We start from the raw sequence: 14,615 nt of genomic DNA, 5'->3' as shown, positions 1-14,615 counted from the left end.
AGCACCAGGATCTCTCTGATATATTTCCACACCTTGAATTCTTTTGCAATCTACCAGATTCTAAACTGTTACGGCAATGTCCAACTAAAAAAAGCCAAATCTAGGCACTGACATTATCAATGCTTTACAGATGCTCCCCTGCAAATTTCACATCTTTCAATAATAAAAATTTGCATAGAAGTTGCACTTTGAAGGTTATATTTTTATCTGAAATTATAAAATTACAGTATTTCTATGAAAAAAGTTGTCTAGTAACATAAATTGCTTCGGCATCAGTCCCACAAACAAGACAAGGACCTAAGACATCCAAACTGTTGACAGACAAAGTCCTACTGGGAAGCAAGCTTGTGATTTCAATACGGTCTTTTGCAGGATCGGTGCTGAGCCAGGAGCTTATAATAGACTGGTGAGCATTAGCCTGGTTACTAATGCTATGAGACAAAAAAGTACTACTTCTTCCTCCTATGAGAAAAAAAAAACAAAAAATCTTTCAAGATAAATTTTATGTTGGTAAACATCTGTAATTCTGATATTTTTTAAGGTAATGATTTAAATTTGATTCTCAAAATAACAGACTGACAATTCCACTTTTACATACCACCATTTTTTGACTAATGGCTAATTTAGTGATATTAAATACTCAAATTTCCATAGTATAATACAGATATCAAATCTGAAGTCATCAGGCAAAGTAGTATTTTTTTTTTTTTTAAAGATTTACTTATGCAGGCCTCCCTGGTGGCGCAAGGGATTAAGACACAACCCACGAAGCTATCTACAAGCCATTGCAGCATGAGTTCGATCACCAGCCAGGGAGGTACCTACATGGTGCAGCAGACCTCTCCTGCTTTGCCAGCTGCTCCCCTTGTTTCAGTCAATCTGCCTGTTCTGTTCCCTACTCTGTCTCTGGTGAATCCTCTCCCTACCCCCCCAAACTCTGGCCTGTACCTCAGTTCTTATATGCATAAATAAATAAATCTTTAAAAAAAATACTAAAATTTGAAAGAAAAAGAAGATTTACTTATTCATACAAGAACCTACAAGGCCAGAGGTATGGGGGTGTGTGTGAGAGGATTCACCAGGGACAGAGTAGGGAGCAGAACAGGCAGATATACTGAAATACACTGCTGAGGGGAGCAGCAGGCGAGGCAGGAGAGGTCTGTTGCACCATGTGGGTTGCTCTTTGGCCTGCCAGGGATCAAACTCATGCTGTAGAAGCTGGCAATAGCTTGACAGTGCTGTCTTTAACCCCTGCGCCACCAGGGAGGCCCCCAATACTTAGCACAGTAGGACCACTGTGCTAAGTTTCCTATCTGGTCTCCCTGCTTTTACTTTGCCCTCTCTCTCCCCCAAGAGAGAATGACATAGTAGCCACAGTGAGTCTTTGAAAACATAAACCAGGCAGTGCCATTTCAGGCTCAAAATTCTCGAAAAGGGATTAGCTTTCTATCACATTTAGAATTAAAATCTAAAGTCTACAAAGTCCTGTTCCACTGCTATCTCTCAGCTCCCCCTACTCCCCACCATGCTCTAGAACTACAGCCACACTGGCCACCTTGCTGTTCTTTGGCCTATCTCAGGCCCTTAGTATATGCTGTTTCCTCTGCCTGGAAGGCTTTCATGTGACTCATACTTTCACTTCTTCAGGTCTGCCCTCAAATGTTATCTCAGCCAACTAACCCTGCCTTATATTAGCATAATCTTTCTCCCTCTAAATTCCTTATCCTCCTCCATTCCAATCTTCTTCAGTTATCAATGTATTTAGCCCAGTTCTTACCCTTTTTGTTCTCAGTCCTTTTCCCACTGTTGCATGCTCTGTTACGTACTGTCAGGACAATTTCTATTTTCCAAGCCCCCTTGCCATCTGTTTGCCTCCCCTGTTGTGGACTCTGCCAATGGGAGGTACTACTACTGTGGGTGGTGGGAGGGGGGCCAGGGAGTGGGAGCTTTCTTCTGCTCCATATTTCTGGCAATGACAAGAGTGGCAGTAATTCCAGTCCTGGCTGAGGCGCCACCTTTACTGCTGATCCACAACCAATTCTGACAGCACTTCTAACACCACAGCAGCAGAGGTTTTAATACTTTATTTCTGGGGACTGTGCTTTCTTCCCATTTGCTCTTCCAGTATCCTTCTAGTCCCTTTTTGTTTGTCTAACCCTTCTAATACACATGAAACCAATTCCTTCTAAATCTAGAAGAGCTTGTCTTCTGATTGGACCTTTACCGAGACACTATTTATAGACTGCTAGTACATTTACCCAGTATGTGTAGGCATTTGTTTTGCTCATTGTTGCAGGCTCCAACACCAAGGAGAGAGCATAGCTAATGGTAGGCGTTTGATAAACATCTGCTGAACTGAATGAAGATATGAACTTTGGAACCATAGATAACTCAAAAGCAGGAAGCTTGGAAAATGTCAAAAACAAAAACAAAACCTCTTGATTTCATGATCATTAGTATAGTTTCTAGCTGACCTTTACTTACTTTTGTCCTTCATTAGGAGACAGGACATTTTAGTTTGAAGAGAAACCAGGCTCTTAATACAGAAAAGACCAGGCCTCCCTGGTGGTGCAAGGGGTTAAGTCATAGCACTAGGAAGCTATCCACAGCCACTGCAGCATGAGTTTGATCCCTGGCAAGGGAGCTGACCCACATGGCACAGCAGACCTTGCCTGTCTCACCTGCTGCTCCCCTCAGCAGTGTATTTCAGTCAGTCTGCCTGTTCTGTTGCCCGCTCTGTCTCTGGTGAATCCTGTCACCCTCTGTACCTCTGGCCTGTACCCTAGAGTTCTTGTATGCATAAGTATATAAGCCTTAAAAAAAAAAAAAAATACTGTAAAGACCAACTTTTGTCTTTCCATACACCCTACCTTGGCAGGTGGCAATGTAAAAGCTGTCGAGCCTACTGTCTAGCCCAAGGGCCCAGGACAATGTACTCACAAACAAGATCCCTGTCATCTGAAGTCAGCCAGTTTCTACCACTTGTTATCACCAACAATTAACTGAGAGATTTCAAGCCCTAAGATACTAGAATTACTGCCCCTGAAGGAAAACACTGTCATTCGTCAATGTTAAAAATATCGGAATTATAATTTATTATTTAAACTATAATAAAATTACAAGTACCTTTATTAAAACTTTACCTTGGTGAAAAAGTGATGACTTTTCAGGTACGTCTGTTGAGGCATCCCAATGCCAAAGGGAGCCATCTTCAGAACAAGTAAATAGATGATCTGGGTTGGATGGGTGAAAATGAACTTCCCACACTAAAACACAACCAAGAAGTTTATCCCTGGGCAGATTATTTAAACAAATATAAAAAATTTGTCTCTAGGCATCATCTTCCAGTAACATCCAAGACATACCTTTAAGTCTGTGATTAGAATTAAAGGTTTCAGAATTAAAGACATAATACAACTCCCCAAATGACTGTAACATGTAGACAGGATAAGAAGCCGAATAAATCTACTCATGTATTGGACCAGCAAATGAATGAAATGTCTGTCATATGACCCATTTAAATTTTTTTGGAAAAGTATGAAGATGGGATAATTCTGCAAAGATTTTTCAAAAACAGAGAAGTTCTCTTATCTTCCATTCTGCATCACTAATATATAAAGATTATATTAATGGAAAGACAGAGAGAACTATAAAAGTACTGTACAAATAAATTTCTAAGAGGTTGAGTCCAATTTTGGCTCATGCCAAGACCCTGGACACTCCTGGCCTAAATCACACAAATAGCAACTAGCTCCTAGTTAAGCAGAACCTGGAAATGCTCCAAGAATTTGGATCCAGTTTTAGATGGAGGGCTTTTAAGAAGCCAATTTAGGACTGGAGACCCCTTATGCTGTAGGGTTTAAGGGAACTCTGTGTGCCAATAGACATCTGGTTGCCAGTGGCCGCATGGATTTCTTAGGACATTATCAGCAGCATGTTGATAAAATACGAGGTCTCTGGAACAAGGGTTTTGAGACCCTGGGCTCGGTGACCTTTAAGAACCAGCACAGCAAGTGCATGGGGTACAGAATAAAAAGTACAAGGCACAAGTTTACAAGGTGATAAATTTTCATTCTGACAGTTACCCCATTAAACCCAATGGCACAAAACAAAAAGAAGGCTACCTTCCTCAGGGGGGGAAGAATGTGTTCTACATGGGCGCTTATATGAAGAACTTTCATTCCGTTTTATGAAAACAAAGTGAAACCAAATAGCTTATGGAGTCACTGGCAAACTGCCCAAATTTAGACTCTTAGGTATCTACTTTCAAACCTCTATAAAACAGCTTATTTCATCTCTAGCCAGGAGTCAGGATGAATTCAAAATAATACATTCAAGTCAGGACATTCACATGTGTTGATTAACAATACAGGCAGGCAATTCAAAGGCACTGGTAAGAAGATATCTGAGTGTTTGTAATTCTAACACCATGGGGGAGTCTTCATCAGACCCTGAGGACATCCCTCTTTGTTCTTTTTTTCCTGGATATAGCTATACTGTACCTGGAAGAAGCAAAGTTCTTTCTGTATTTTTATTTGCTTTTTAAATATAATCTTAAGTCAGTTATTTTCCTCAGTAATAATACATAGCTTACTTGAACTGAGAAGTATCAATACTGGTGTAGTATTCACCTTTCTGTACTTTCATTCAAGTTTTAATACAAACTTCTCTTAAATCAGAATTTAAAAGTGTAATTCATTCTGGCATGATATAAAAACCCAGTGATAAAGTGAAAAATTTCCATCCAGCCAAAAAATTCCCACCAAAATCAAGACAAACATAAAGAAAATTACTAAAGTTTCTATCTACTATTCTGGTATTAAAAAAAAAAGGTACAATAATAAACTGAAGAACACAGATGAGCAAATATTAAATAGCCTACATTTGCATGGTAAAAGGGCATTCTCATCCACTAAGTATGGCAAAACAATCTGGTATTATTTTTATGTATGTACAACAGCTTTAAAATCATGCAGTTTCTGGCTCATCACGTCTACTAGTAAAACATACTAAGAAAATAAGCATAAAAAGATGGATATATAATATAATCACTGCAGTTTGGATGTAATAATGAAACATGTTAAGGAATTTAGATGTGGGGAAAAGGGCAATTAATTACTCCAACAAAAGGCTATGATGTAAAATTCTCCACATGTATCATTTTAGAGCGCTGCTGACAATCGATCACATAACTCACCCAACAAAAACTTAAGCCACAACACTTACTTTCAGCTTCATGAGCCTTCAGCAGAGACACAGGCATAGTACCTTGTCTAACATCCCAAATACTCAACATTCCGTCCTGGCCACCAGTAGCCACGACATGCTGCTGGTTGGGGTGTCTGTCAACACAGTGGAGTGGTGCTCGGTCACCGGTCCTTTTATGGGAGACACAATGACATCAAACATGGAAACTTTTACATGTTGGAAAAGCCTAATTTCTCATTATATAACCCACAAGACATGTTTCATTCTACTAACTAAAAGGTAACTTTATGGCAGGAGCTACTGGCTGAACTCTGTATTTCTAAATATCAAAAATTTTTGGGGGGGTTGTAAATGAAAGCCAAAGTTATTCTTTCTCTCTTCAATTTCTGGAGACACAGTGAGCTTGATAACCTGATAGTAAGATGTGCAAAACACATGTCCAATTCTTTTTTTTTAATGAATTATTTTATTTTATATAATTCTTACATCATTTTTCATTTTTGCATAATGTATACATTTCATTTTGGTTATATACCCCATACAATTCCCACTCCCCTTTCCGACCCTAATCCCTCTTCTCCTCCCCCCACCCCCCACATGTCCAATTCTTAGCTTTAAAAAAATATTATGTATATCTAACAAAAAGCATATTCCTACTACTACGTCAGCTTAGTCCATATAATTACTTTTTCAGTTTGACACATTCTACTCTTTTACTAGAAAAGGTTGCAAACATAGAAGATTTCTGCTCAGAAAAATTATCTTGTATTTTGTTCCAAATCATACCTAGAGTGTCTTATGCCTACTGTTAAACAAATTCCCCATTAAACAATATAAACTTCAAAGAGATGAAGGCTCTGAGTCAATACAATAAATATTGACTGACTGCAGCCTGGTAGTATCAAGTTCATCAATTATCCTTGCTTTATCAAATTTAATCAGGAATCATTTTCTTAAAAGCAATTAAAATATAGTATGGTTTAAGATACATTGCTATAAACAATTGAGTAATTTTGCACCACACAACTGAAGTTACAAGTCCAAACTTACAGTGATAATATCTGAGAGGGCTCATTTCCTTGTTGTCTAAAATCCCATATTTTTAGCTGTCCAATGGAATTTACTGTAAGAATCTCAGGAGTTCGAAGAAAGGTTACAGCATGGAGCGTACTGCTATCTGCATTATCTACAAATCAAGAAAATGCAGTATGTGTTAATGGGTACTCTTTTTCCATGAAAATCTGAAATCCTTAAATCCTTCTATGGACTGAAATATTGCAAATGACATTTTAAATGTCACAGGTTAATTTCTATAGAAAAATGGAGTAATACAAGTTAAAATGGACTCGTAGAAAAATGGTCATCGGATACAGAACACCAGAACTGTTTTCTAAATAGAAGACTGAGCTCTCACTTTTTTTTCTAGTTCTACTTAAGATTGTTACCCTCCCACCCCAATTCCAAGACAGCTGGTCAGCTCTCATATCCAAATTTATTTCCCACTGTTGCTAGCCCAGAACCACTTTCTATTGGGCCAAACTGCAGTGCTTCCTACAGAGCACACTCTGACCTTGTATTATTCTGCTGATTCATATTCTCAGAGCTAGTCATCAGTGTCCTCATTAATTCTCTCCTCGTCCACAAAGTCCTTCCTTTTTTCCTAGAGTGTTTAGAGCTTATTTCACATAATACAACATATACGTAGACTTTTGTGACACTCCTCCACACTGCCACAATGCAATGGTCCTTAACAACTAAACCAGTGTTATTCCTCAGAAACAAAAATCATAATAAACAACACAAAAAATTGATTCCATGCATAGGAACTCTGATATAGGAGGTCTGGAGTGGTGAACAGTTAAAAACAAAAACTTCAGACAAGTCTGCATGAAGCAGCTGAAACCTACTACAGTAGAATAACCTTTTTAAAGCATGACATGGTGCAAAAAGTTTCAAAGACTCTTAGTTATCCTCCTAACGATATGCACCCTTTATAGCTGTGCATTAGACACTTTATAACTTGGCCCCAATTTAACATTTTTACTTTACCTCTAGACTCTACCATACAAATATCTAAAGGCAGGTGAACCTATAGTTTTGGTCTCTCTGAATACTTTTACCTGCCTCCACCCTAGTCCCATCTTTTAGTGTCACTAGTGGTCTAAAACCTAGATTAAAAATTGTCACCTGCACCTATCTCTAGCGACCCCCCAATCAAAAAAAAAGTTTCCATCTCCTCCGTAGTCATTCAGTATAGGTCTTATTAGTACACTGTCTTGATAAAAGGACCCTGCTTTGTATATATGTTTTTATATCCCTCAAGACACGGAGCATTGTGTGTACTTAGCACTTAGATATGTGCTGGACAAAAGAAATATAGAGATTTTATCTTACCTATAGTTCTCACAGCTTCCTTGTGATCAGCTCGAAAGAGATTTATACGGCCATCTTCTCCAACCGTGACAATTTCTGGGTTATTGCACACAACACCTGTGCAAGGTGCGCCGCTACAGGAAAGACTGCCTGGTCCTGAGTGGTAGTGAGCTCTTGTCCACTGCTGGCTGACAGACAGAGTCTAGGCACCAGAAGAGAGGCTATCATATATCAAAGCAAAGCTCTTAAAAACTAGCACTTTTCTCCAACTAAAGAGTATTTTAAAATTCTGTCACACTCTTTTAGAAGAGTAACTCTCTGCTTCTTCCTTTGTATTTCCAAGTATAAGAGTCCAGAAACTTCCATCAAAGCTCTGTACACACTGGATCAAATTCAAAAGGAATACTGCTCAATAATGTTCCGTATTTGTCTCAAACTAAAGAAATGGTTTTTAGGTAGCGGGTAGTTGAGTGTTGAAAAGCAGTTATAAATTCTTAAGAGAACTGGCCTACATGTAAGAAATTAATCTTTATAGCACTTTCTGAATGACTTCATTAAGAAAAACTCTTAGGAAGAGTTGGGTCTTATACTTACCAGGCACACCTACTAGCATGGTAAGTAACCTTTATTAATTCCCAAATCTAAAAAAAGCAGTCTTTTAGCTACTTAAAACTATTACTAAAAGTGCCGCAATTTTAAAGTCTTGAACTCACCACTCTATTTTAAAGAGTACTCCAGGGGTTTAGCATATAAGAAAGGCATTGAAAAATGTTATCTTTAATGCTGAGAAAGCTTTCGACAAAGTGCAACACCCATTCATGATAAAAGCCCTTGAAATTCTTGGGATACAAGGAACATACCTCAACATCATAAAGGCCATCTATGACAAGCCAACAGCCAGTATCATTCTCAATGGTGAAAAGCTGAAAGCAATTCCATTAAGATCTGGAACAAGACAAGGATGTCCACTCTCACCACTGCTTTTCAATATAATACTGGAAGTCCTAGCCAGAGCAATAAGACAAGAGAAAGACATCCAAGGAATCCAAATAGGAAAAGAAGAAGTCAAACTATCACTATTTGCAGATGATATGATAATATACATAGAGAACCCCAAAATCTCCACAGAAAAACTAATTCAACTCATCAATCAATTCAGTAAAGTGGCAGGATACAAAATCAACACGCAAAAGTCAGTAGCCTTCCTATACACAAACAATAAATCTGAAGAAGAAGAAATCAAAAAAACCACCCCTTTTATTATCGAAACAAAAAAAAAAATCAAATATTTGGGAATAAATCTAACAAAAGAGGTAAAGGACCTATACAAAGAAAACTATAAAACACTGTTAAAAGAAATAGAAGAAGACACAAAGAAATGGAAAGACATGCCCTGCTCATGGATTGGAAGAATAAACATTATCAAAATGGCCATCCTACCAAAAGCAATATACAGATTCAATGCTATTCCAATCAAAATCTCAATGGCATTCTTCAAAGAAATAGAACAATTATTGATGAAATTCATATGGAATCACCAAAAACCCCGAATAGCCAAAGCTCTACTGAAAAAAAAAGAAGGAAATGGAGGCATCACACTCCCAGACTTCAAACTATACTACAAAGCCATACTCATCAAAACTGCATGGTATTGGAACAAGAACAGACATACAGACCAATGGAATCGAATAGAAAATCCAGAAATAAACCCACAGATTTATGGTCAACTAATCTTTGACAAAGGAGCAAAGACTATGCATTGGAGCAAAGAAAGTTTGTTCAATAAATGGTGCTGGGAAAACTGGGTCGCTACATGCAAAAGAATGAAGCTTGACCACTACCTCACACCATACACAAAAATCAACTCAAAATGGATTAAAGAACTAGACATAAGACCTGAAACCATAAAATACATAGAAGGAAATATAGGCGAAACACTACGGGATTTGCACATCAAAGACATCTTTACAGACACATCACCCAAAGCAGTGATAGTGAAGACAAAGATAAACAGCTGGGACTACATCAAATTAAAGAGCTTTTGCACAGCAAAAGAGACAATAACAAAAACAAAGAGAAACCCCACCAACTGGGAGAACATTTTTGCACCCAACACTAATGATAAAGGACTGATCACAAAAATCTGCAAAGAGCTGATGAGACTCAGCAACAACAAAGAAAATAATCCAGTCCAAAAATGGGCAGAAGAGCTAAAAAGAAACTTCTCTGAAGAGGAAATGCAAATGGTCAACAGACATATGAAAAAATGTTCACCATCACTTGCAATCAAGGAAATGCAAATCAAAACTACCATGAGATACCATCTCACACCAGTGAGAATGGCACATATTAAAAAAACTAGCAACAACAAATGTTGGCGAGGGTGTGGAGAAAAAGGAACTCTTCTGCACTGTTGGTGGGAGTGCAAACTGGTCCAACCACTGTGGAGAGCTGTGTGGAGATTTCTGGACCTACTAAACATAGAGCTTCCATATGATCCAGCAATTCCACTCCTAGGTATTTACCCAAAGGACACAGAAACATCAATTCCAAAGAACACCTGCACCCCTATGTTTATAGCAGCACTGTTTACAATAGCTAAGCTTTGGAAACAACCCAAATGCCCAAAAATAGATGACTGGATCAAGAAGATGTGGTACATATATACCATGGAATATTACTCAGCATTCAAAAAAGATAAACACATGCAATTTGCAGCAACATGGATGGCGCTGGAAGGGATCATGCTCAGCGAAATAAGCCAAAAAGAAAAAGAAAAATACCGGATGGTCTCACTCATAGCAGGAATCTAGAAAACTTAAATAAGGGACCAGGAAAATGAATATAAGAAAATCAAAATCAAAATCAACAAAAAACTATGAACCAGAGACACTTTTTGGGGGGTGGGGGCGGGAGGGGAAGGATTGGGGTCAGAATGGGGCGTTTGCAATTGTATGGGGGAATATAAAAATAAAATTTAATATTAAAAAAAATAAATAAAAAAAAAAGAAAAATGTTATCTTTACATATATAAAGTGTACCATGTCTTCTAACTAAAACCTGGGTTTTATCTACAGAAGCAGAAAGTGCTTTTTCTTTTTGGAGGTACTTTTCTTCTCGAAAGACTAGCATAGGAACTTAAAGGAAAATTAAAGTAAAAAACTGTTTGCCAGAAAACCATACTGTTAGGTCTAAATCAAGATAATTTATTTAACATAAATTCAAAAAATTAAAAAAAGATCACACAACATGGTTCTAGGATTAATCAATCCACTAAAAGATGGGTAATATAACAATACTTTCCTATTCATGCTTGGGGACCATAAAACCTCACTGTGTCATAATTAAGAACAATCTTATTTAAAAATTCCTAAAAATAATTAAAAAACAAATTCAGTTTTCAAATAAAATTTCTTTACCTGGTTATTTGGATGGTGAAGGAAAACTGTTACGCATCCTGTTGATGAAGCAGCTATAATTCTTTCCTGATCAAAAAACTAAACAGAAAATTCCTGCTTGGTATAATTTAGAAATATTAGTAGGAAAAAACCCATTTGTTTAGCTCAGTTACAATAATAATCATTTTAAAAAGAAAGAGCCAGGCCTCCCTGGTGGAGCAAGGGTTAGTTAATTCTCAGCACTATCAAGTATCAGGCTATTGCCAGCCACTGCAACATGGGTTCGATCCCCTGTCCAAGAAGAAGAGACAGACCTCCCATCTTGCCTGCTGCTCCCCTCAGCAGTGTATTTCAGTCAATCCGCCCATTCTGTTCCCCATTCTGTCTCTGGTAAATCCTCACTGCCCCCCCACCCCCAACCCGCACCTCTGGCCGGCACCCCAGTTCTTGTATGCATAAATAAATCATAAAAAAGTAAAATAAAATAACACTACATTATAAGATGCAGGGATTTTGAAATCATACAGATCAGGATTTGAAAACTAAAGTCATTTCTACCAATTACTACTATTTTTGAAACTCTGGCCAAGTTAAGTTTTCAAACCTTGGGAAATCTTTAAAATGGGAGAATTAATCCCTATTTAGGGGTTGTTTTGAGAAGTCAAAAGCTAAAACATTTGTGCAAGGTGTACTGCTATAGGAAGGACTGCCTGGCCCCGTGTGGTAGTGAGCTCTTTCTTGTTCATTGCTGGCTGACAGACAGAGTCTAGGCACCTGTAGGGAGGAGATCATTAATCAAACCGAAGCTCTAAAATACTAGCACTTTTCCCCAACTTAAGTATTTGTTCACTCTGTACATGCACAAAAGATCTTTGTTTTTTCATTGGTAAAAACTGACAATACTTGATTCACAAACATATGAGGGGAATTAAATCAACTTATGTAAAGCTCCCCAAAGAGTGCATGACACACAGTAGATGGTTAATTAATTAAAAAACAAAAAAAGAGGCCAAGTTTAAAAAAAAAAAAAACGAACAACAAAACACCACAAGGATTAAATGCAACTCCCCCTCACTGATTCAGCTGGTAAGTGGTTACCTTAAGTGACTACATTGATAATGTAGTGTGAACTGATTTTCCTGTAGTTTTGGGGTAAGACTAGACAAATTCTAAGATCCTTTACATCTTTAAACTCATTACTCTAATTTTTTAAAAAGTTAGCTTTGGGGTTTTACAGGCTTACTTGTAAATCCATGACATCACCATGGTGTTTGATATCACATAGTAACTGATGATCTCCTTCAAACCCACCATCTGAGTCCAAGTTCCCAAAATCTCCAATCGACCACAACGAAACATAATTTTCCTGTAAAGCAGAAAGATTTATCTTAAGATGAAACATCCATGAACTCTTGGAACCTAAATTTTACATTACCTTTAAGCAACCTTGCTTTAAAAGCATCTCAGACAAACGGTATGCTCAGAGTTTAAGACACATGAGATCCCAGGCTCATGCACAGCCTCGCCGGCTGGAGCTACAGAACCCCCGGGCCCGAGCCTGGGAGACCGAGACCGGCCCGGGAGGGAGATTCCCGCGCGGGCGGTGCCCGGCGCGGAGCCAGGGAGAGGCGGAGCCAGGATTCCCCAGCCGGGAGTGCGGGTACCTCATTGTCCCAAGAACCCGTAGCGAAGGTCTCCGCGGTCTGCAGGCTCCCCGGGGGTACCGGGCGCCAGCGGGTTTTGCTGATTTTCTGAGACACGAACTTGGCATAAATCTCCTCCATGCCGAGAGCAGCCACGGCAGCCTCAGCAGCCACAGCGGGAAGCGCCGCGCGCGCCTCTCAGCCCCGCCCCTTCCCGCGGGCTCTGATTGGACAGGACGTCCCGAGGAGGACGGTGGCCGCCGAGAGTCAATTCTCTTCGGTCGCCGTGTGCGCACCACCTGCTTCTGAGCGGAAGTAGAAGCGCCCTTCTTTGTGGAGGTGGCTTTGAACAGAGGCAAGAGCGTGAGAATCCTTGTAGCTCCTGCTCCTTATCTGCAAGATTATTATAGTATCGCAAAAAAAAAGGCATTTGTACAATAGTTATGCAACGTACATCAAATTTGAGAGCAATAAAAAAATAATACAAGACAACCTAGTAGCGAGTATTTCGTTTTGCACTTTACTGAGCATAGGGAAGATTAAAAATCCGTAAATTTTCATGAAGTACGCCCATTAGCGTACCAATTTGTTATTCTAAATCTTTTCCTCTTTACCTCACAGATTCTTTACTTCAAAGTGGTAAACACACACATTGCCAGAGTCTGGAGTTGGGAGTCTGGGGTTGAAATTCTAGTGTTGACGCCTATTGTCTGTATAGCCTTCAATTCATTTATGTATATGATTTAAAATTAGTTCTTTATGTGATATCTACGCTCAGGAATCACTGCTTTCAGAGCCTTCTTTGCTTTTGATTGAGCCTTTAACATCTTTACATTCTTCTCTACTTCTCAGAATCCTGCCCATCTTTCAAGAATCAGTGCCTTGTTTCTTTTCCTAATAAGTCCATAACGATCTAAACTAATAGCACTTAATATCTAAACCACTAATAGCACCTATATTTTGCCCTCTGTTGCTAGTTTTCTTTTGCTGTGGACCTCCAAAATAAAAGAATGTAAATCCTGCTGCAGATGAGGTATGACTTATTCATAGGTCCTTTATATTATATTCATAATTGTATAGATTGTTTTCTTTAAGCGGGGCTTTGATTTTTTTTTAATCTGCTATTGGCAGCCCTATTTCACAGTCAAAGCTAATGGAATTACCACTCAGGTCAGCTTTAGAGAGTTGTCAGGATTTTTTAAAACAAAAGACCATTAGAAACTACTGAGATGCAATGAAAAACTATTAGAGCCCCAAACTGACAATTTTATTTCTTATATGAAGAACACAGCTTTGAGAGTAATTTCGTTTATGGTCAGAGAACACCAGGAAATAGGTGATGCATATTTCGAACTGGAAGTGGGTTGTGTCACGTTTGGTAAAACGTTTCGAGAACTAGAATTCAAAAATTGCTGCTGACGCAGTAGTCCAGATGCCTTAACACAGCTTTTTTTCCCCTTCGTTAAAAGTTTATTGGACCTCGTGATGACTGGATTTTATCAGTCCCAGTCCTGACTGGAGTTTACGAATTGGACACGACAGGTAGGTATCTTTGTCAGTGTCCCACTTACTACATGATCTTGGGGAGCTGACAGCACTAGAGCTCTGATATTTGAGACTTAGCTGAAAACACACACTTGTATGGGGAGAATAAATCATTAACTACAGTATCTGGTGGTATTTTTAACCAACTGCATTTGCTCTAAGCATTCCCTCGGCTCCATTTCACCTCTGGTGTCATGGTATTCTTCCACTCTCTGAATTTGTGCCTTCAGAGTTGAGAACAAACCGGGGTACCCAAGTCTCTGCTAACAAAACTGTTACATATTTGTCACAAACCAAAGGCTAGAGGCCTCGGGTTAGAGGAGGCCTGGGTTTTCTCGGTTCTAAGAGGATTATTCGTGCTCGGCCATAGGGAGCTGGGGCTCTAATCCACCTAAATAATAGCCGGCTGGGTTGGGCGAGGCGGGAGAAGGCTGGAGCCCACCGCCTA

General features: G+C 38.9%; 1 protein-coding gene across 1 annotated transcript; it reads right to left on the bottom strand.

Moving 5' to 3' along the window:
- Positions 1-232: 232 nt before the first annotated feature.
- Positions 233-12,763, bottom strand: NUP43 (nucleoporin 43; the record flags this gene model as incomplete). Its single annotated transcript, XM_084228089.1, has 8 exons — positions 233-462; positions 3,144-3,266; positions 5,227-5,378; positions 6,259-6,394; positions 7,603-7,783; positions 11,001-11,078; positions 12,223-12,345; positions 12,644-12,763. The coding sequence occupies 8 exons, from the start codon at positions 12,761-12,763 to the stop codon at positions 233-235; spliced, it is 1,143 nt and encodes a 380-aa protein (XP_084084215.1).
- Positions 12,764-14,615: the final 1,852 nt, after the last annotated feature.

This window comes from Talpa europaea (assembly GCF_964194135.1).
Source record: "Talpa europaea genome assembly, chromosome: 2".
NCBI lineage: Eukaryota > Metazoa > Chordata > Mammalia > Eulipotyphla > Talpidae > Talpa > Talpa europaea.
This window is presented reverse-complemented; position numbering and strand designations above follow the sequence as displayed.